The sequence below is a fragment of the Medicago sativa genome, chromosome 2, assembly GCF_051527215.1.
Source record: "Medicago sativa cultivar Bolivia chromosome 2, Bolivia_mono, whole genome shotgun sequence".
Lineage (NCBI taxonomy): Eukaryota > Viridiplantae > Streptophyta > Magnoliopsida > Fabales > Fabaceae > Medicago > Medicago sativa.
This window is the reverse complement of record NC_140750.1, coordinates 3,516,358-3,538,548: the sequence shown is the minus strand read 5'-3', so window position 1 is coordinate 3,538,548 and position 22,191 is coordinate 3,516,358. Positions and strand designations below refer to the sequence as shown.

General features: G+C 32.6%; 2 protein-coding genes and 1 pseudogene across 6 annotated transcripts; 1 reads left to right on the top strand and 2 right to left on the bottom strand.

The window, feature by feature from the left end:
• The first annotated feature begins 4,446 nt into the window (after window positions 1–4,446).
• LOC146943681 (protein RMD5 homolog pseudogene) lies at window positions 4,447–7,404 on the top strand (annotated as a pseudogene). The gene is made up of 2 exons (XR_015025681.1): window positions 4,447–4,551; window positions 6,074–7,404. The product of XR_015025681.1 is annotated as a protein RMD5 homolog pseudogene (transcript).
• A 948-nt stretch (window positions 7,405–8,352) lies between these two features.
• Window positions 8,353–9,334, bottom strand: LOC146943680 (uncharacterized). Its single transcript, XM_085741954.1, has one exon. It carries the CDS (start codon window positions 8,925–8,927, stop codon window positions 8,451–8,453), a length of 477 nt encoding a protein of 158 aa, XP_085598080.1. The 5' UTR covers window positions 8,928–9,334; the 3' UTR covers window positions 8,353–8,450.
• A 1,135-nt stretch (window positions 9,335–10,469) lies between these two features.
• FAAH (fatty acid amide hydrolase) lies at window positions 10,470–20,442 on the bottom strand. Of its 4 annotated transcripts, XM_085741969.1 has the most exons (21): window positions 20,401–20,442; window positions 20,159–20,273; window positions 19,950–20,059; window positions 19,569–19,629; window positions 19,146–19,333; window positions 18,921–19,050; window positions 18,717–18,794; window positions 18,494–18,641; window positions 17,916–18,028; window positions 17,758–17,833; window positions 16,727–16,798; window positions 15,771–15,822; window positions 14,563–14,643; window positions 14,404–14,487; window positions 14,187–14,290; window positions 13,668–13,760; window positions 13,487–13,555; window positions 12,941–13,005; window positions 12,494–12,555; window positions 11,297–11,392; window positions 10,470–10,921 (listed from the first exon to the last, which is right to left on the bottom strand). In XM_085741969.1, the coding sequence occupies exons 2-21, from the start codon at window positions 20,235–20,237 to the stop codon at window positions 10,859–10,861; spliced, it is 1,824 nt and encodes a 607-aa protein (XP_085598095.1). In that variant the 5' UTR covers window positions 20,238–20,273; window positions 20,401–20,442; the 3' UTR covers window positions 10,470–10,858. The 4 variants fall into 4 exon arrangements, with proteins under 4 accessions (XP_085598095.1, XP_085598096.1, XP_085598094.1 ...); XM_085741970.1 differs by having other exon boundaries at window positions 20,159–20,442; XM_085741968.1 differs by having other exon boundaries at window positions 18,494–18,794.
• Window positions 20,443–22,191: the final 1,749 nt, after the last annotated feature.

Genomic DNA, 22,191 nt, shown 5'->3' with positions numbered 1-22,191 from the left:
ATCATCTAGAAGATATATTTTATTTACAAATAATATCAAATCTTTTTTATAAGGGAAAAATAATATCAATTTTATTGCAAAGTCGTCTAGAATAATATCCTTTTTTTCTTTCCAGAATCTTCTAAAAAATATCTTATTTACTCATGTTTAATATGTCTATCATATCATCTAAATACTTTTGTAAGTACTCTTTCAACTTTAAGGTCTTAAATATTTTATACTACTTTAAAATTCAAGATATTTATATGATAAGTGACTTTTTTTTTTAGGAAATACGATAAGTGACATGTCACTCTTTATAAATTAATTTCAAGAACTGTCTTTAATATATACATGACTTAGGGGTTTTTTCTCCAATACATCTCTTCATGCCTAATACCGTTTATAGTGATGCTTACATATATATACTATATATCTGCAGGGCCGTCCCTGGGGAGGTGTAAACAGCTCTATAGAGCTGGGTCTCCCCAATTTTGGGGCCCAAAATATTTTTTTTTAATATATAATATGCACTAAAAATATAATATAAAGACAGAGCATCGTAGCTATAATAGCATTGAATGTGCGCCCCAGTGGTAAGTCTTTGTAGGTTCGATACCCAGGGAAGGCAGTTTTTTCATTTTTTTTCAGCATAAAATGATCTCTTTTGGGCATAATTTTTTTCTTGTTTATTTAGAGCACTCGTAATTTTTTGCGTATACTTGTCATATAAAATCGTAAAGTTCTAACCACAAACATTATAATTATTCTCTAAAAAAATAAAAAAAAACCATTATAGTTTTTTTTTCTCTTTTAAAAATTGGGGCCTTGTATATTTGTATCTGTACAATAGAAAATATGGTTTTAGAGTGTCTTTTTTACTTCTAACTATACCATTAAATATACTATATATCTACGTATGTACAATAGAAAATGTGGTTTTAGAGTGTCCTTTTCACTTCTAATTATACCATTAAACAATTTTTCTTATAAGAATGCTATATTTTATTGGTGTTATTCCAAAAGATAAGAATTTTTATGATATTTGATATATTGTTTGTGTCATTGAAAATGTAAATATAGTTTTTGGTTAAGTAGTCTAATTGCTAGAATTTACCCTAAGATGAATAAGTGGAGAATTCGGTGTTGGAAGCACAATCCCTGCATATTTCATTGTATTGTCTCTACCAACTGAGCTATGCTCAAAGACACAGATAAATATAGTGTGTTGCAATATGAAAGTGCAAATATTTAAACCTATAATTTTAATCAAAATCAAAAACTTTATAAAATCTACTGTTGATAATTTATATGCATTAGCGCAGTAAAAATCTTCTATTACTATATATAAAAGGAATACATGTTCAACACATACCTTAGTTCTCTAAATCTTCCTGTTTAGATGCTTCAACGAATACAAATCGTCATCCAGCTCGACACACTCTTTTCATATTTATGTCATATAAAGGCATCACTCTAGAATAACGACTCTTTTCATATTTATGTCATATAAAGGCATCACTCTAAACTTCAGAATAACGACTTAGGAGCAATTGTTCTTGTTTGGCTCATGGCCTCGAATTCCATGCATATAAATCCCATAACATTATGGCCCAAACACAATGGGCCGAGGCCCAAATCGCAAGAAAGACCCAATCACTAGGGGATCTAACCTAGCAATCTCAAACCATTTTCGTATGGTCATACTAATTGGAGTGCAGTTTTTAATCGTGGGTTATTATAATGGATCGATTTTAACACTGGTTCTATTCATTGGCCTCTTTTATTCGGTACCATGACTAGCATGTTATTGTTTGATTGAAACCCATTAGTTTTCTCAGGAACTTCCTTCATAGGCAACTCACTTTTTTCTATCACCAACATTTATCTTGAGGCAAATTGTTGCGTTGATAAATTGGCAAATCTAGACCATAGCAGAGAGTTTAAATTGATGATGTTGTCCCAACCTTCTCATTCCTTAAAACTTGTGTTAGATTAATGTAGAGCGATAATTTTTCCTAAAATTGATCTTTAGTTTTCTTTTTCATTTCTTTTCTTTATTAAAAAAATTTTTGATCTTCAAATTAATAGTTGTGTCAAAAATAGTTGCATAAAAAAAACATGGATTAATAGTGAATCCAAATGGAAAGTAAATAAGTTCATAATAGTATATATATAAAGTAAGGTTTTTTATGCCACATGTCACTTCCACATTCATTCTCAATATTTTTATTATTTTTTCTATTGTTAAAAAAAATATTTTATTAACATAATTATCTCAACAAACTTTTGTTCTTATGCACTCAGTATTTTCTTTAAATTTTTATTGAATTTCTAATATTTTATGTAGGAGAAATATCTCAACAAACTACACATCAACCAATCAATCAATAGTATATATATAAAGTAAGGTTTTTTATACCACGTGCCACTTCCACATTCATTCTCAATATTTTTATTATTTTTTCTATTTTAAAAACCAATATTGTATTTAACATAAATATCTCAACAAACTTTTGGTCTTATGCACTCAGTATTTTTTTTTTTAAATATTTATTGAATTTCTAATATTTTATGTAGCAGAAATATCTCAACAAAATACACATCAATCAATCAATCAATAGTATATATATAAAGTAAGGTTTTTTATGTCACGTGTCGCTTCCACGTTTATTCTCAATATTTCTTTTTTTTCTATTTTTAAAAACCAATATTTTATTTAACATAAATATCTCAACAACATTTTGATCTTATCCACTCAATATTTTCATTAAATTTTTTTTTGAATTTCTAATATTTTATGTAGCAGAAATATCTCAACAAACTACACATAATACTTTCAGCAAAGTTTACATGTATGATCTTATTTTATGATTAAAAGACTTCAATTTGTTTATTTGTTTTTAGGAAAAGAAACTTCAATTAGTTATTACTAATCTTTTAGCAGTGTATCATTCAATTAGTTTTTTGTTTGAGGAAAAAAAGGGTTCGATTAGTTTTTATTTTTGATAAAAAAAAAAGGTTCGATTAGTTATTATGTTATCTTTTAGCAGCATATTTTATTGCAAATGTTAATTATAAATAAATAAATTTTTGTTAATCACATATTTACATATTTTGAGCACAAGCAGAAACCCTAAACCTTTTTTTCATCTAACATTTTTCCTTTTTCAGGTTTGCCAAACATCAATTTTATTCCCTTTCAATCGATTTTTTTCTCTCATACGCATGGGCCACGAAACAAACCCATGACCACATGTTTAAAGGGACCCAAAACTCTTACCACTTGGACTAATTCATTATTGATTTTGTTACACTTTTTATTCTTGCATTGAACATTCATCTCATCATTTATATATATTTTTAAGATATTATTATAATTGTAAATTTAAATAAATTCAATCTAATATACTTACATGTGTATTCGTGCACACAAACTTATAAAACTTACTATTTAATATCTAACCCGGGCAACGCCGGGTCTCTAAACTAGTACTACTAATAAAAAAGAGGTAACCAAAAAAAATTAAAATCAGTAACCAAAAAAAATACTAATAAAAAAAATCTTGGTATAGCCTTTTTTTTTAGGATGGTGTAGCCTATTTTCAATATACTTCAATTACACTCAAAAAAATTTACTCTTAAATTTATTACTTAGTCCATCCGTTCATTTTTAAGTGTCATTTTAAAATATTAACATCAAAATAGTGATGTATATTTTTGCACATTTTCTTCCTATTATATTCTCATTTTAATCCACCAATAAATTCATATTTTTTTGCACACACTTTCTATTTTTCAATAAATTTTATATATTATCTTTATCTCGTAACAAGCGGTTGTTAGTTACTATCTTTTTCTCCAACAAATTCATATTTTCTTGCACACTCTCTCATAACAAACAAATGAGTCTTCAATCATTTCTTCCTCTCCACCTCCCATTAGAGTTCCAGGATCTTCCCCTTTTCTTTCTTTTGAACATTCATGAGGTCTTTTATTTTTTTTCTCACAAATATGTTCTTTTACTTTGCACAAGAAATTTTTAACAATTACTACTCATCTTATTTATAGAATTTTAACTATTCATGGAATCATTATTTATATGTAACAATTTTGTTTAAATTTGAAGATAACAAAAAACAAACTTTAATTTTTCAAATATATAACATTAATTAGTTTTATTCAAAAAATAAAGTAATTAACAAAGTGCATAATTGTTAAATCATACCTTTAAAATATTAAAACAGCAATTAAATTGGAACCTTTAAAAAGGAACAGATGAGTGTGAATTAGATACTATAAATATGCATTTGTACCCTTATTTTAAGAAACTAAAAAACTAATTACAAATTTTAGTGGAGCATTATAAAAATTATAAAATTAATAAAATAGAAATAAAAAATAGAGATTAGGTATAAAAAAGAAGCAAGAGGTTGAATATATGTGTTTTTGGCACGTGTGGAAGGTAGGCTCACTCGCAGATTTAGTCTGACTCGCACGCACACACGCCTGCGAACCCTCTCCTCTCCTCCCCGTCTCGTCTCCCTTCCACCGCACTCTTTTCTTTTTCAGGTAACTCAAACCCCCCTTCGCCATTTTCTCTTTTCTTCTTTTAAACGAGACACAATCGATCACATATATCTCAAATATACGATTCATCCTATTTTACTTTCGCTTTCAATTCACACTTCCTATACTCTAATTTTTATTACAAATTATTTGTATTTAGAACATATTTATTGACAATTAGGGATTGTGATCGGAATTAAATAAACTTAATTATGCACTATGAATTCAGGTGAACCACCATTTTGTTCTTAGGCGTTGTCTATAGTCCTGAATAATGTATCGAAATTGCAAACAAGTCCACAACTATCTCTTTTATTAATCATTTTGTTGTGTTTGCAATTTTCATACATTCAAGGACTACACTTTACATCGTTTTGTTTGCATTAAATGTTTGTGGTTGTATACTTGTATTATAGATGGATACCTGGGATTATTTGTTTGAGTTTCAGATTTCTTTGATCAACTTTAATAAGGATTCTATGTTTATATTTTTATCACTCGTATATGAATTATTATTATGTAAGTAATTTATAGATGTGAGTGAATGCTACCCTAGTTGAGTGGTTATATATGAGTAGACAAGATTATGAATACAATCATTAGACAGAAATTTAGAGTGGCCCTCGTTGAGGAAGATGGTAAAGTCTCGTCCTAGTTAATTTGGGCATGTGGGGAGAAAATTCATAGAAGTGCATACAGGGAGAACTGATCCGATGGGTGATAGTTATATATTTAGAGAGTGGGGGATCAAAGAAAAACTATAGGCCAAACTATTAAGGGAGATTAAGTGGTTAGTTATCTATTTGTGGACTTTATACACGACACCATACTATGGTGTTGAGTAATCTATGTAGCTGATGCTGTCTTGTAGGAAGAGTAAAACTATCACCCAAACAAATAAGGGAGATTGAGAGGTAAATGGTCTATTTCTGAATTTAATACGGGCCATGATCTTATGGAGTTGATTGGTCCATGTAGCCAATCCCATCTAGTGAGAAAAGGTTTTGTTGACTTTGTATAGATGAATTATAATCTACAAATAGACCTTAGAGTATAGTTTGGGTTTCTGGGTAATTGTTGCATAGTCGATAATTCATATTAACTTAAAAAAGCAACAACTCACTTGTTTGCGAAATAGGGAATTGAGGAAACTATCATCAGTAAGGAAATTGATAAACTGGCTGATTCAAGTTAGCAGCATTTTTGTCAAACATAGCTGATGTAGCTCTAAAATTAAATATAAAGCACTATTAGGTAATAGAAATGTATTTTAAGCTCTCCGAAAGGTGGAGGAACCAAATGATAAGGAAATGGTTTCATCATTTTTGATTGTGTGTGACTATAGTTCTTAATAAAGTCTTGTAACTGTTGACTATTGTTGGTAATGAAAGAAGCACTTGTTATAGCTTTTGCTGGTTTGCTGCCTTTTGTGCTATCCACATGCCTAGTTTTTTTTACAACAGTTTCTTGCATCTATCTGAACAGGAGTAAGTGGCTGTTCTTTCTAACCTTTTTGTTTCCTTAGGGGCTTGTGATCTGAACATAAAGATGGAGTTTCATCTTAGTAGTATCAAAGATGCATTTGACCGTGTGGCTAAGAAGCAAAAGACATGTTCTTCCAAGTCTCAAGAAACTGTTGACCAGGTAGGGCGTGAAATTGAGCAGGCATTGGCAACACTTCAGTCACCTCAGGACCCCTTAACTCTAGCTGACCAGAAATCAATTCTTACAGAACTTAAGTCAAAGCTCAATGCTATTGGGTCGCTTCAACATTTAGAAGGGCCGACTAAGGAATTGAACTCAAGTATTGCCAAGTATCAAAAACTGACTGAAAAATTGTTAAACCCTGACATCTCAAAGGCATACAGAAATGTGGAGTTTGATACTCATATTATCAATCAGATCATTGCAAGCCACTTTTACCGTCAAGGTTTATTTGATCTTGGAGATAGCATCATAAATGAGGCTGGGGAGTCTAATGCAACTGCAATTAGATCTCATTTTTTGGAAATGCACCATGTTATTGAAGCCATGAGGGGTAGAAATCTTCAGCCTGCTCTCACATGGGTCTCTGCCAATCGTGAAAAACTTGTCCAGATTGGTTCTAATCTTGAACTTAAGATTCACACACTGCAGTATGTAGAGGTTGTGCAAAATGGAACCCAAGCTGATGCCCTAAAATATTCAAGAACTTGTCTTGCTCCTTTTGCCAAGCTTTACAAGGATGAGTTCCACAAGCTTATGGGTTGCCTCATGTATGTGGGAAGGCTTCAGAACTCCCCTTATGCTGAGTTGCTGTCCCCGGTTCATTGGGATATGACAACTGAAGAGCTAGCGCGACAGTTCTGCTATCTTATGGGACAGTCCTACGAGAACCCACTGAATGTGGTATTTGCAGCTGGAATTGAAGGGTTGCCCACACTGTTAAAGTTGGTAAATGTAATGGCGGCAAAGAAACAGGAGTGGCAGGAAATGAAACAGTTGCCAGTGCCTGTAGAATTGGGAAAGGAATTTCAGTTCCATTCAATTTTTGTTTGCCCGGTGAGTAGGGATCAAGGTAGTGAAGAGAATCCTCCAATGCTGCTGCCATGTTTACATGTCCTTTGCAAGCAATCAATTATGAAGTTATCAAAAAATAGCACGCGAACATTCAAGTGTCCATATTGTCCAGCGGAAGCTACAGTTGCACACTGCAGACAAGTGTTTTTCTGACAAAGTTTGCCCATATCTCACCAATATTTCATTGATGAAGTATAACATTTATAGCTTTCTGGTTGTAAATAGATATTCTAAATTATCTTTTGCATTTGACAAGACCAATGAGTGAATAAAATTTTAAAGAATTGATAACTTGAAGCTCTGATTTCATCTCCATCTCCTTGGTTTGTCTTCTCCCCACTAAAGTGGATTCTCCAGTTTTACTTACAATTCTTGCTTTACCAAGCCGAAACGCTTCTAATGTGCTTCCATGATCGATCTCACTGCCTAAAATATGTATTTGATCGCGCTTGGTCATGTACAATTATGGTTGCACAAATTATGTAGTAGTAGTATAGTTCAATTTGTTCGATGGCTATGTTTTTAGTGCAGTGTTGGGCAATCACCAATGGTGTTTGGTAACGTAAATTGTTTTCTTTCGTTTGATTAAATTCACTCTTTACGTTCCCCTATCTTCTCTTTCCCTCCTTTTCATTAAAATCTCTCCTTGTCTCCTGATTTGAGCAAGAGTAGAAGAGTGGTTTTTTGAGTTGGATCAGTTGCAGCTTAGCAAAAACTTATCTGCTCAAAATAGAATCCTGATCAACCATGTCCTTACCATTTTATCGGTTAATATAAATACTGAAATAATTGACAATCTGATTAGTGCTACATGCATAATTGTTCATCAGCGCGTTGGGTCACATCATTCATAGTTTCTTCTGTTAGTCCCTTAAAAGCCTAAGAGAGTGTTTGAATTGACTGATGTATTTATTGACTAAACATTTTGTGAGATTGCTTTGGAAAATTTATGAAAACAACTCATTTTTTGTGAGATAGGTTATGAAATCAACATATAGTTTACATGAAAACAATTTAACCCAAATGATTTCATCTAGTGCTTACCAAGATAAACGCTTATGTTATAAGCTGTAAATTAAGTTATTTATCCAAAAAGAGCCTAAACCACACACAATTACAAGTGTTTTGGTACTCCAACTTGTATTCACACGTTCCTTCTTTTGTTGAACTATTACAACAAATTCTTCATGCAATAAACTGAGATCAAATATGCTAAGAAGAAAGAAAGAAAGAAAAAAACAATAATTCAAAACATGCCCCTCAAAAAACAGACTTTAATTTCTTTTTCTGACAATTTTCCAAAACAAGAACAGAAAAAGAAAACAGAACATTGAATTTTCTTTCTATGGAAAACCAATTATACTATCAAAAGGAAACAATGGATAAGAAATTTGAGAAGCTTTTGGAGGCTGATTCTCTTGTAGCAAATATTCTTCAACCAATTCTTTGGTAGCTTTTTCAGACAAAGGATGAAAAAATTGACCCAATTCCTTAACAAACCCATTCACCAAAACCCATTTCTCATCTTCACCCATTTCCTTCCATTTGAGTTTACCTTCTTCTTCATTGAGTTCTAAATATTCGCAGAGTTCTTTGAAAACAATCTTTCTGCTCTTTCTCATTGCTTCTTCTGCTTGCTTTGCACGTGCGTTGATTATGGATGCTTTTTCTGCAAACTCTGATGCGAGTGATACATCGTTGTTGTTGTTGTTGTTGTTGTTGGTGCATGAGATTTTTGGGGGTTTGGGTTTTGGGTTGGTGGAGAGTGTGATGGGAGAGATTGTGAAGAACATTGGAATGTGTTGAATTCGAAGAGCCATTGAATTGAGTTTTGAAATCGATTGAGATTTTTGGGTTTTGGAAGGATGAAAAGAAAAAGAAAAAAGAGGTGGTGGTGATTACTGTGAAAATGGTTGGAGCTTATGATGGATACAATTCATGTGGTATTTATAACAAGGCGATTATTTTTAAGTCCTCCTATTGTTCAACGTTTGAAAGTAAGTCCATTGGAATTCGAATTTACGCTTCAATTCAAAAAACAACGATTGAGTCGTAACTCTTAGTATACCTTAGTATTTCTTGATGGTGTTGTATATTACACTTCAATTCCATAATAATCATCACATTTGCACACAAAATTGTCTTATAATGGATTTTACTTTTAGTTTTCAATGTAATTAAGTTTTCTTTATTCAATTGTACTATCTAATTAATATTATGTGTTTCACGCTCAAATATTTCTCTTTAACGAGTGTTTGTTTTCACGTTAATTGGAGTGAATGCAGCAGTGCGTTAAGTGTGAAGTTTGCATATATAGCTTCTTAAAATTGCGGCAAAAACGGCATTGGGACTCAATATTGGCTATTACAATGCATAACCAGACAGGTTATTAGATTTAGTATAACAGTAAATGTACTAATGTTTAACAATGACAATACAATTTAATTCCCTAAAAAATTGCCAATTTAATAAAATTACTAAGTGTGACAGATATTATGGGGGGAAGATGTAGTACGTATAAAACTATGCAAGAGCTACGCGTATAATAGTAACCCCTTGTGGATTTTTGAAAAATAGTAACATTATAATTACATGTAACTGATGTAAGAGGACTATTGAAATTTAACTCAAATTCAAAGCAATCTTTAAGAATAATTGAAGTTATTCAATTTGGCTTAAAACTGGAACAATCTAATCGTAATAGTAAACACTCTTGTTCCCTCTGCTTTCATTAGTTATTTGTTGCTTTGATTTGGACACACTAGAATTCTGATGCTGTAATTATTTTTCATTTTTGTTATCTTTTACTGGATGAATGTTTACTAGGTTTATAGGAGCATGTCCGAATTTGTTTCCACTGCATTGTTGAAAAACCATTCACCTGGTGGTTAGTATCGAAATTGAACTGTTTTCAGTCAACACACTTATCTAGTGTGGACTCGAAGCCGATGTGAGTTTCATTACAAGGACACCAAATAATAATATTTGCCTTGGTTATTTCCAGGATTCTCAATTGCAAAATGCAGAAAATAGGTTTGTTCTAATTTCGCGGCACTACATTGCTATAGCCATATTATTTGATAGCACTTGGTACTAAACTGTGTATCGTGGAACAATAGCGATTTCTAAAATTCCACAGCACATAGCTCGTTATATCCACTATTTGATAACACTGTTTATTTCATTGCGGTACCAACTTATAAAACCGTATGTCCAGGTCAGGCATGGACATGGGATTCACAATGTAGATGGAGATAAGAACTACAATGTGTATGGTTGGTTGTGTTGTGCTGATGGTGTAAAAATGTTCACATTGATTGTGTATGAAAATTAAACTCATAAAATATTAAAACTCCTTCAAATAACGTTAAAAAATGGATGACATTAATCTGTTTATAATTTATAAAACAGTAGTAACTGCAAACGTATCATATATGAAATGAAATATATTCGAGGGGATAACAATTAACAAAAATGTATAATAAGAGTAGGTTACTCTTACATGAAAATTAATCTGAAATGAAATATAATCTTGACTGTATACTTCCCCTTCTACATTTTGATAGTGCGTTCATCCATTATTTCTACACAATATTTTATGTCTGTGGAGGTTATTAACACAGTCTTGTCTATAGATATTATTTGCAAGGAAGTTTGCCAAACCGTAAATCCTGTTAAAAGGATAGCTATCTCCAAATAACGCTAGAAGTTTTCAGCCACAGATTAATGACCCACAAGAGTATTTTAAGCTTCAGTTTGCCCCCAGAACATCGTAGTATGTCAAAGGTCTTCTCTTTGACTCCCCGCAGAGTTTCTGAATAATTAGGAAGTAATTAGGAAGTAAGTTTACCAAAAATATAAACAATTAATATATACGCCGTCAGTGTAAAAATATTTTAAACATTCCTTAAATGAAGTGTTGCCATCATCTTTTAATGGTGATGCACTATCAATGTAAATTAGTTTTGCACCGACATCCAATGAAAACTCATCAAATCGCTACATAAGTCCACTTCATTAACCACTTTTTAGAAATAATCAGATTCATGTGTATACTTTTATACTTGGAACGTGTATAAATTAAACTCTTATAATAATAGATATAAAGATAAATTCATACATCACACAAACTTTGGGTTAGGTTTTGAGTATTAACACTTATTATATTTATGCATGAAAATAGACGTACCTCTACTGCAGCTGCTACACGCAAAATAGTAGCTTCTGCCCATGGTCGGCCAATTACTTGCAAACCTATTGGAAGTCCTTCTTTATCGTAACCCACCTATAGAAGGAACATGTCAATTAAACGAATAAACAACATATATGATAATACCAGTCTAGTGACAAAGATGGGTAAATGGATTGAGGGGAATTGGATGAGAGATTTATTTCAGTGAGAACTTCAATTGTTAAATGAACTGCAGGTGTTATTATCTAAGGTGATTTTGAACATATGGGACTCTGATTTTCGTGATGGAAAGGAGATCAGCGTGGGAAGTATACAGTAGAGACAACATATATGGAGCTTTGAAATGGGAGAACCCACAATCCGGATTTATTTTTTGCTAAAATATGGAACAAACTTGTACCACTGAAGCTGTGAGGTTTTGTTTGGAGATTGGCGTTGAATAGAGTACAGTGCCTACAAAAGTAAATTCAGTGAATGGAAATATGTTGTCACTATCAGAATGAATGTATCTTGGTTGTCAGTCGACAGTAGAATCGTCCAGTCATTTATTCTTTGAATGCCCTGCTTATCGAGAAGTTTGAAGGTCATGTCTCATGTGGATGGGTGTAACTTCAATATTGCATAATGACTGTAGGAATCACTTCTTACAGTTTCAGGGGTTGCTGTGATGTAGTAAGGAAGGAGTATCAGGATGCTTGGTGATCAATATAGTTTGCAATAATTCAAGTCAGTTTCCTTGGATGTGGAAAAGATTGCAGAAGTGGCAAAACTGAAATCTTAGAGTTGGCTAACTGTGAGATTATCCGGTTTTAGATACCCTATTTCATCTTGGTTGACTAATCCTGCTGCATGTTTGGGTGTTTTTGAAAATTACAAGTGTAGTTTAATATGTTAGCTATTTCTTTTCTTATTTTGTGTAGTTTAATATGTTAGCTGCTTCTTTTGTTGTTTGGTGTATCACAGTTTTTTGGGGTTAGGGATTATCAGGATGGCTTTCTCTCAGGTTGGTTTGGAATTCTGTGGCCTAATTTGGCATCTCTTGTGCCGAATACATACTTTTGTTCAAAAATATTTTTTTGTTAGCTTAAAAGAATCAGCCTGTAAGCAATTATTATGGTTATCTGAATCAAAGTACTCCCAAGACAAAAAATAATAACACAATACTCTTGAATGATTGATAACACTCGCACTTACCGGGACAGAAATGGCAGGGAGTCCCAAAAGATTTGCTGGAACAACGAACCGCATGAGGTAACCTGAGGGAAAAAAAAAAAAAAAAAAAAGCTTCTAATTAAAATACATGGAACAAAGCAAGTCATTGTGTATTAAATAAGGTCAAGAAAATGGTGTCCAAAAACACACATCCAATCCATTATTTCCAACTTATCTAGTGAAAACAAATGCCACCAATACTCTGGATTCAGTCATGATAAATAGATTATGGAATCAGAATCTTGATGGAAAACTTTTGTTTGGCTTTTTTGTTGACCTACGAGTCTGAAGACCATTAACTCATCTAATGCCAACAAACAAGTTATCTTATTGCGAGATGATAAACATTATAATTTATAGGGACGCTTCTTAGCAAAACATTCAGGAAAATATATCATCAATCTAATATTTAAAAGTGAAGACAATCACCTGTAGTCGGCATATCTGTTTCACCACTTTTAAGGGCACTTGGAGGTATTCTGGGAGCTGTCATACTGTCACAAATAAAAGCAGTTCAGCAACAACAAAACCTTCCAAAAATAAGTCGCGGTTGAATTTCGTAAACAGGTGTTTCCTCATCAATGACACTTGTTTTTCAGTCCCACCCTCCCAAAATTTTTACTTATAACCTAAAAAAGCTGCTGCTAACTGATCAAAGACAAATCATCAGATCTGATAAGATCAGTTAGGTTTTCCTTAAAAGTTTTAATCTTTTCTTTTCTTGGTTTGATGAAGCGTGAACAAGTAGATATCAGATGCTATAATGATAATGTAATTGTCTTAATACCAATAAACTATTTAACAAATGTCATGTGTACTGTTATCCAGACTATAAAATTCAACTTTTAATCCTACCAAATAATTTTAGATGAATCCAAACCACATTAGATCAATTGAACAGAAATTTAAGACAGTACAAATGGTCCATTACAATTAGTTGAATTTCTACTGTAGTTGTTCATTATACATGCATACCCAGTTGTTGGAGTCACTATGACATCAACTTTCTTGAAAATCTCCATGAAGTAATGCATAATCCTTCGTCTGAAACGGATAAAATAAACTTTAGAAGCTGTATACACAAAAAAAATTAAGTAGAGTTTACATTTGACTAAAAGGATGTAAATTTGGTATATTTATTATAAACTTGTATTACCTAATACATTGAGCTGCAACATAATCTGCTGCGGTAAATGACTGGAAAAGTGCCAAACTTGTGCGAGTATCATATGACAATTTTACACCTTTCCTATAAAAGAAAAGAAGTAAGGAAACCACCATAAATTTCTCATGAAAACTTCCAGGCAAGGTAAAAGATGAGAAGGGTGCCTTTTAACAAAAAAACCAAATTGCCTTGTTAGAATCAGACCTGATAGAAACTAAGAATAGTTCATTGGTGAATGAGAAAATGAGAGAAAGTGATTGAAAATCTATGTTGAATATTTTCTGTAAACTGAATTCTATTCACAATTATAGTAGCAACAGGTATTTATACCTGTTCTCAACTGATTCTAATTCAGTTAGGGACTGTGCTGAGTCAGCACAGTTATCTATCTATTGTTTGCTCTATTAAGACTATAAATGAAATTACCAACACTAAAGCTTTAATATACTCAAACATATGTGCCTCCAACAAAAACAAAAAAAAAAAAAAAAAAAATATACTCAAACATACCCGTCTTCAATATCAGGATTCAGTGAACTTAAGCATTCAGAGCCAATGGAAACAAGATGGGCAGTTCGCATCTCCAAAATCTCTGGTATAACAACTTCTACCACCTTGAAATATGGGAGATATGTGTAATACTTAGACTTGTTTGACACCATCACCATGCTAGACTAGAAATAAAGTACAAACAATCATGCGGTACATGAATATACAATGTACTTACTTCACAACCATGTGCCTTTGTCAGCAGATTAAGAGCATCCTCACATTTATCAGAGACTTCAGTTGAATGGACATTATTAAACCACTTCACAGGAATAAATATATGTTGTTTAGAAAAAGCTTATCATAAAACTCCATGTTCAAAGGATAGCGTGATTACCGGTGTGTAAATCCCTATTCTTAATGATCTCAAAGCATCTGTATCATCATCAGACGACAGGGTTGGCAAACAAGGTGTTGACTACAAGAAACAGAGAAATGCAAACATCATAATTATTAGAATGTTTCAAATAAAAAACAGAGTACATAATGGTAGAATATGAGTTGGTAATTTGGTATGGTAGTTTGTTTATGTCATGCAGATTTGTAAATAAGTAATTATAGTTGTAGGCACATATTATGTAATTATTAGTGGGATAAAGCTTGGTGGTTGTTGTTGTATAGCTGTAGGCACATGTTATGCAATTATTAATAATTTTGTATTTAACCCGTTAGACCCACTAGTTAAGCTTAGTCAATATATTCAGATTAGTGTTTGAACTCTTTAGATCTTTTCAAATAATATTCAGAATCATATACACCAACAGGATAGTGCTGGAACAGAAATGTCACTGAAATAGTAGAAGCTCTTCTGTTTCACATGAAAGTTCTCAAGCATTTCTTCTTGCTAGTTTCTGTGTCTGCACCATACTATTTGGTATTGGTGTTCTCGAATACTGGTATTATGAGATTGGCAGAGGGATAAACCCCCCCCCCCCCCCCCCCCCTAAAAGATGCTTTAAAAAATTTAGTATCTTTTTTTTTTCAACTAAAATGGTAATTATCAAAAACGAAACATAGATAGAGAAACAAATTTGCATTAAATGAACTCCAAAAGAGAGATTTAAATCCAAAAGAGTGAGATTGAAGAGTACAAAAATTTCCTCTGTAAAATGTTTTACAGTAACCTTTTTACCTGGTCCATGGTTATCTATTTTTTTATTTCCTCCGCATATGGTTAGTTATTTCCCTATTACGCCAGAATTTTAAATGAAAATTTACGTACTGTTTAGAAAAACGGAATCCAAAATCACAGGATTCATAACAAATGAATATTCTAAGAAATCTCAGGTGCTCAATCATAACTACATGAGTCTCATAATGTCAGTACAGCAGCCTTTGAAAATGCTATCTCTTTTTTTCCTACACCTCAATTTTTTCTTTTAATTAGGGTAGCTAACCACCACAATTAACCTGAGATAATTGTAAGGTTGCCTGCTTTTTTTATATGTATAATTAGTCCATGACATCTAATTTTCAACATTTTAGTTTCCAATCTCAGCTTTTCTTATCACTGAAAAGAATATCAATTGAAGGATTAAAGATTACCGGTTTCATACTGATTCTATTTGCAGGTGATGCACCCAACATTGCCGCATACCTAAATTATGAGCACACAAAATATTCATTATACATCTTCAAGAGGAAGGCTATTGTTATCTTCATTTTATATTTAACATCGACTATTGAAATGTTATCTCAAACAATTAAAACCGCAGAGATCTAGTCTTGAATAAGTATAAGTTTAACTGAAGGGAAGCTAAAGAAAAATGTCTGCGTAACCACCGGACCGGAAATCATTGATGCTATAGGAAAATTAACATTGCATCTGGAACAGCAGTTTATATTACATGAGCAAAAAGCATGATGTGAAGGGTCGTTGAGGAAGCTTTCTATCAAAAGAGAAAAAATTTGAAAAAGTTGCAATGAAGCAAATGTGTAAAAGAAAGTTTAGGGCGTAAACCATAAAGATGCCAGTAAGGAAGTTCACATTTATTTTAGGCCTTGCATTTTGCAAGAATTAAAGTTGATAACTAATTTTGTTTTTGATGCTGTGTGATTAGACAATGTTAATTTATTTTGGTTGTAAATGTCCATTTGATTCTAAAAACCAATTTACCAAATAAACACTTCACTTCTACTGAAAATCCCAGATAAAACTTCTACATAAGTATAATACTGCACAATGAGAATTCTGCGCATAATAGGGATTTTGGGTGCCTCAGCCCTACATCTAGTAGTATGGGATGCTTGGTGGAATATTTAAGTTGCTTGGTTCTACCCCTTAATAGTTAGCTTTAAGGGTGGATTTCCAAAGTGCTTAGTTACTAATTAGGACCCAACATAAATCAACCGCTAGCATCGCGAAACCTGTGTGTCCATGGAGGAATAATGAAAAGTAACTGGTCTTTTGAGGAACGCAAAGTAGATAGCCGACAAGCAAAATGAAAGAATTAATTAAAAAAGAAAACTGAGCGAAAACGGGAAAAATATGTGTTGCATACACTAGCATCGCATCCTCTACCGTTGAAGCAATGGGTCCAATAACTTCCACTGTCCCAGAATCACACAAGGACCTGTAAATAAATAAAAAAATTAATGGTGTGAGTTCCAGATAAAATAAATTTAGCTAGTCAAACACTAATTGTATTTTAATTCAACTAAATATATTTCCATAGATCCTTTTTTTTTTATTACCAAGTCAATGTCACAAACTTTGGCACATAAAAATTATTTTTTTCTAAATTCTGGGAACCTTACACGTTTCTCAGATATGTACTACTCCGACATGTTGCTCTTTGAAAACTGCTAAATTGTAAACTTTATTCTAAGTGAGAAGATAACATGTTTTCATTGAATTTTTTGTGCAAATGAAATGAGAAAATGCATCATGCAATAATATTAGAAGATTGAAAAATATTTCACTAACCATCAAAGATCCAACGGTCACAAAACACACTATAACTATTATCCACGAATGTCTAAGACTAGAATGTGAAAAGAAACTCTAAGTTTGATGAATAGAAGTTAAAGAAGTTCCTTCACTATCAAAAGACCGGACTATTACCCACATAATAAAGGAGGATTGTTTGCTGGGCTTAATTCCCTAGGTTTCAGTCTCTTAGATAGACTAATAATGTAGCATACTTTTAAACCAATGTCAAATGACAATAATTTCGAGTAATAACCTAAAAGATGATACTTTTTGTGTTATGACCATCGCAGTCATGTAGTGTTTGATCAATATATTTAAGATCTATTGCAGCAAGCTTTCTTCAATTTGGCACTAAAGGAATTTATTCAACGTATATTCTTTTCTTTGGTGCAACACTGAAAAAAAAGTATGGAATTTGACAAATTCAATTCATAGCTCTAATACAAAATGGGCAATCATTACCCCAAAATATAGAATAATAAGGTCGCGAAATATAATTGCTCCTACATGTTACAATAGGGTAAATATCACTTTCTTGAATAACAAATAGTACACACAAAGAGCTGGTTATGATTGATCTAGCACATAGTGAGAAATTACCCCTGCATGCTTGTTCGCCCGTAATTTATCTTCAATCCTACCACACCACACAGGGAAGAAGGAATACGTACTGAACCTGCCTTCACAATATTTGAAAATGAGAATCAATATATAGAATTGGTGCAAATAAATAGTTTGACACATCAGATTTGCACAACCTCCACCATCAGTGCCAAGTGCAGCAGAACATAGTCCAGAAGCAACAATTGCAGCTGGACCTGAAGAGGATCCACCAGTATACCTATCAGGTGCATGAGGATTTCTTGCAGTTCTGCAACTCAAGAAAATTCAGTTGAACAATCACATATGTATATTTTGATGAAGAACGTAAGAAAATTATGAGCAACCAAAATAGTTTTCAAGGGTATATTGGGTTCGGTCATACACTCATGATCTTATTGTGCACATGAGTGTGCAATTTTCCGTTACTCTTCCATTTCTTCAAGTTTCCCTCATTTGTTGCCTTTCCATAAAACATTTTTTTGCCTTTCAATAAGGGTTCTTAAGCTTGTGATGGAAGCCAAGTGAAATGAACACATAAGGAATGAAAATAAGAACACACTTGTTAACATCTGTACTTGACTACTTGTGTCCCCTAATTTGGAAGAAGGAAGAGTGGGAAGCAATAAAGTCCTAAATATGTATTAGGTAAAGCATGCACATATCGCCCTTCTAACAAGCCAAAAGCCTCTTATGTTTATAACGGCATCAATAAATAACATATAAATTAGCTTACCCGTAATTAGAATTATTTCCTGTTGTACCCATGCCAAACTCGTGCATATTTGTCTTCCCTATGAATATGACACCACAGCTACGAAGTCTTGAAACACAGACAGCATCCATCTTTACATCACGTACCTCATGCATCCATGTTGATCCACCTGCCATCACCAAAAGATGATCTAAGCGTGTCTCTTTAATTACTCGCACAAAGTTACATCCTAAGACTTGCTTACCAGTAGACGGGTGAGGATGGCAATCTATGTCATCTTTGATGGCAATGAAAATTCCATCCAATATTGATAATGGATTTCCTGCATAAGGCCAAGAGTGTGACTACAATAATTATCCAGGCTTGGTCCCACCATGTCTCAACATAATCATGTATCAATGATTTACACTTAAACATCTATTTGCAGGTTTGAATCATACATGATTACCTGATTCAAACCTCTGAGTAGATGCTGCTGCCTGCTTTCGGACTTCTGCAGCATCAAAAGATAACAATAGTGGTGACGGAGGTTTATCTATTCCATTCTCTTCTATAATTGAGATGATGCGCTCAGCAACCTATGTATTCAAAGTGAAATCATTTCATTTATCAAGTTAATTTAGAATAAAGATAATTCTATATTTGAGGTTGCTATCAACTGAATGTCACATACCATAGATGGGGTTACTTTTCTAGACTGATAAGCATAAGCATAGTCACGTATTTTCCAGTACCGAAAGGGTGCAGATGAATTTTCCCATAATTTAGCAGGATCATAATGTGGAAGACAGTTCAAGGCAGACTCAACTCTACCTTCAGGTCTCCCGTCTTCGTCAAGCTCAACAACACTGTGTTCCTTTTCTGAATTTATGTTGCAACATTAGGTTGGGTTATTATATGGCCAAACATGCTTCTTCAAATGCAATGCAAATAATTTAGCAGAATTGCTAGTTTTCATTATCTCTAAGGTAATTTTATTCCTCCTTTTCCCTTCTAGTCATCCCAAACAATCTCTACAAATCAAGCTTTAAGTTTCGGTAAATTCGACAAGAACTTCTTCGATGCAAACATATAAATATATAGTATAAGAAATCACCTTGAGGTGGATATTCAGGTTTAAACATGGGTTCCTCGGGAAACACAGTGTTCCGCAATAACTGTTCATCATTAAAACCGGAAAATTAACAGTAAAACAAGCAGACATAATATAAAACCAGTCACCAATGTCACTCTACGAAAATGGTTTTAAAAAATAAAAGTGCTTGTAAGGTGTCAATGTCGTATCAGCTTTGGACATCAACATGTGCCAGACACTCAAACATGCTTTCAATCTAAAGTGTCAGTTCTATGACATAAAATATTATAACTTCTTCAAAAATATTATAACGACACATAACTGAAGTAAAAACTTCTTCAATACAAAACACGATAATACGAGTAACAATTTAAGCACACTAACTCAATGAGTGACACAAACCTGATCAATTTTATTTTCCTTCTTCAACATAGTCAACAAAAAAGGACCTATCAATGGAGCTTCAATTAATCTCACAAAAAATCGAAACCAAAAGCCAGTCAAATGCGGAGCTGCAAAAACAAAACAAAAAAGTCAAATCAAAGTTGAATTCGAGTGAAATTGGTTAACGAAAGAAGAAACAATTGAAGTTAGTAGAATGAATGAATAACCTTGAACAATTTCAGGTTCGTATTTGATTGAAGACAAATCTACGTCCTTCGCCGGCACCATTACACGCTTTTTCCCCATCTTCAGAGATCAAAAAACACGCGCGAGCTTAACTAACTGTTACAGATACGAATTGTTGTAGTTAGCGATAAAGGACGTTGAAATTGAAAATGCAAATTGAAGAGAGTAGAAGAAACAAACGAAGAAAAGAGAGGTGTAGTAGTAAATAAATGATTGTACTAACCGTTTCAGTTGTTAGCAGTGATACAGACGCGGGATCAACCATACGGTGTCGTCGGGCTCTATGTCAACTAGTGTAGTACGGTCTCTCTCTCTCTTTTTCAATTGGTGGGTCCACATTTTTTAAATCTAACCCACTTCTAGTTCTAGATAGCTGGATAGATTGGTGGTTGGTTGGTAAATCAACTAACTTTTTCTATCTGCCCCCCTCTCTCATTAAAAATCAAATGCCCCTTGTCCACAATTCTTCCAACCTCCTCGTAATAGAAAATATATCTGGGATCTTAGGGCACTAGTTAAGAAAACAAAAAAAACATATTTGCATTTAAAATATCATTATTTATACTTTTTAAATTTTGACTACACAAATTCCAAGATATTTATACTATATTTGGTTTCCTTAACAAGTGCTTCGGGAGCACTAGTTAACATTTTCCATAACAAATACCTTTAGGATATTTGATAAAAAGTTTAAGGGAAATGGGCACTTGTTAAGAAGTTTAAAAAGAAAATTTTATCTTGGAAATGATGTATTCAACACATTGAAAGTTCAAAAAGTAACTTTATCTACATAAAACTTGTGAATTATTTATATATTCGAATCATTAACTAGTGCCCTAAGGACATTGGTTAACAAGACCCAAAGTTTAATAAAGAAACTTTATCTTAAAAAGTTTGTCTTTATTACATTGAAACTATAAAAATTGACTTTTTCATGATTAAATTCATCAATTATTTATATTTTTGTCTTCTTAAAGAGTACTCTTAGAGCATCCACAATGGAGACACTCAATTGTGAGGTCTTAAACGGGTCCCACGTTGACACATCATTTTTTTATTGTTTTTTAATAATAGTACCTAATAGGTACTCAACCACTCCAATAGAGACCCTCTAACAAAAGGTCTTAAATGGGTCCCACCAATAACTATTTATTTAAGACACTATTATCTATTTTATCATATTAAATTGATTAAAATGTAAAGTTACAAAATTTATATGAACCGTAGTTTATTAAAAGATTGAAAAATAATTAAAGTTTGAAAAATAATTAATAATAATATTGCCAAATATTAAAAATTACAAATTATTTAAAATGATGATAAAATTACATGATTAAAACAATAACAAGTTTTCTAAAATCTAAATTAAAACAATAACAAGTTTTCTAAAATCTAAAATTACATAATTAAAACAAACAATAACTAATTTTCTACAATTTTGGAGGATTTTGAAAATTTGGATTAGGATTAGGAGGAGATTGATAATTAGACATGAAATTGTAGAAATTATTTTGGTTTGGATCCATTGTCCAAAATAATTTATCGATACAATATTTAATTATGAGTAAATAAGATAGGAATGGATGAATAATTTTTAGGGACTTTTAGAAAATGAGAGCAAGAAGGAAAAGCCAACGTTAAATTGCAACGGTCATAAATAAATAACATAAAAAAAGCCAACGGTAAATTGTAATTGGAAACAATGATTATTTTATTAAAATATGGTTTGGGGCCCACTTAAGATTGGGGGTCTTAAGTGAGACCCTGGGTCTTAAGAGACCCCCAAATTTTTTTCCCCAATGGGGGTACCTATTAGGTACCGGGTCTTAATTGGTAAAGACCCTACCATTGGGGATGGTCTTAGGACACTTGATAGCATCTCTTAATAATGATACAAAAGTTAATGATTACTAGATGGTGTGGCTCCTTTATCCAAAGTCTTTATGATAATAGTGGTCTAGTAATGTGTTTTGTTGATAAGTGTCCACGATGATGTAAGTGCCTAAGAATGAAA

Excerpts from the sequence above, each read along its gene's own strand:
- LOC146943680 (XM_085741954.1), bottom strand. The coding sequence starts at position 8,927 with ATGGCTCTTCGAATTCAACACATTCCAATGTTCTTCACAATCTCTCCC.
- FAAH (XM_085741967.1), bottom strand. The coding sequence starts at position 20,237 with ATGGGGAAAAAGCGTGTAATGGTGCCGGCGAAGGACGTAGATTTGTCT. Across the intron at positions 20,060-20,158 it reads CGAACCTGAAATTGTTCAAG|CTCCGCATTTGACTGGCTTT; the intron begins GTTATTCATTCA and ends TTGTTTTTGCAG. Across the intron at positions 12,556-12,940 it reads AACAGATATGCCGACTACAG|GTTACCTCATGCGGTTCGTT; the intron begins GTGATTGTCTTC and ends TTTTTCCCTCAG.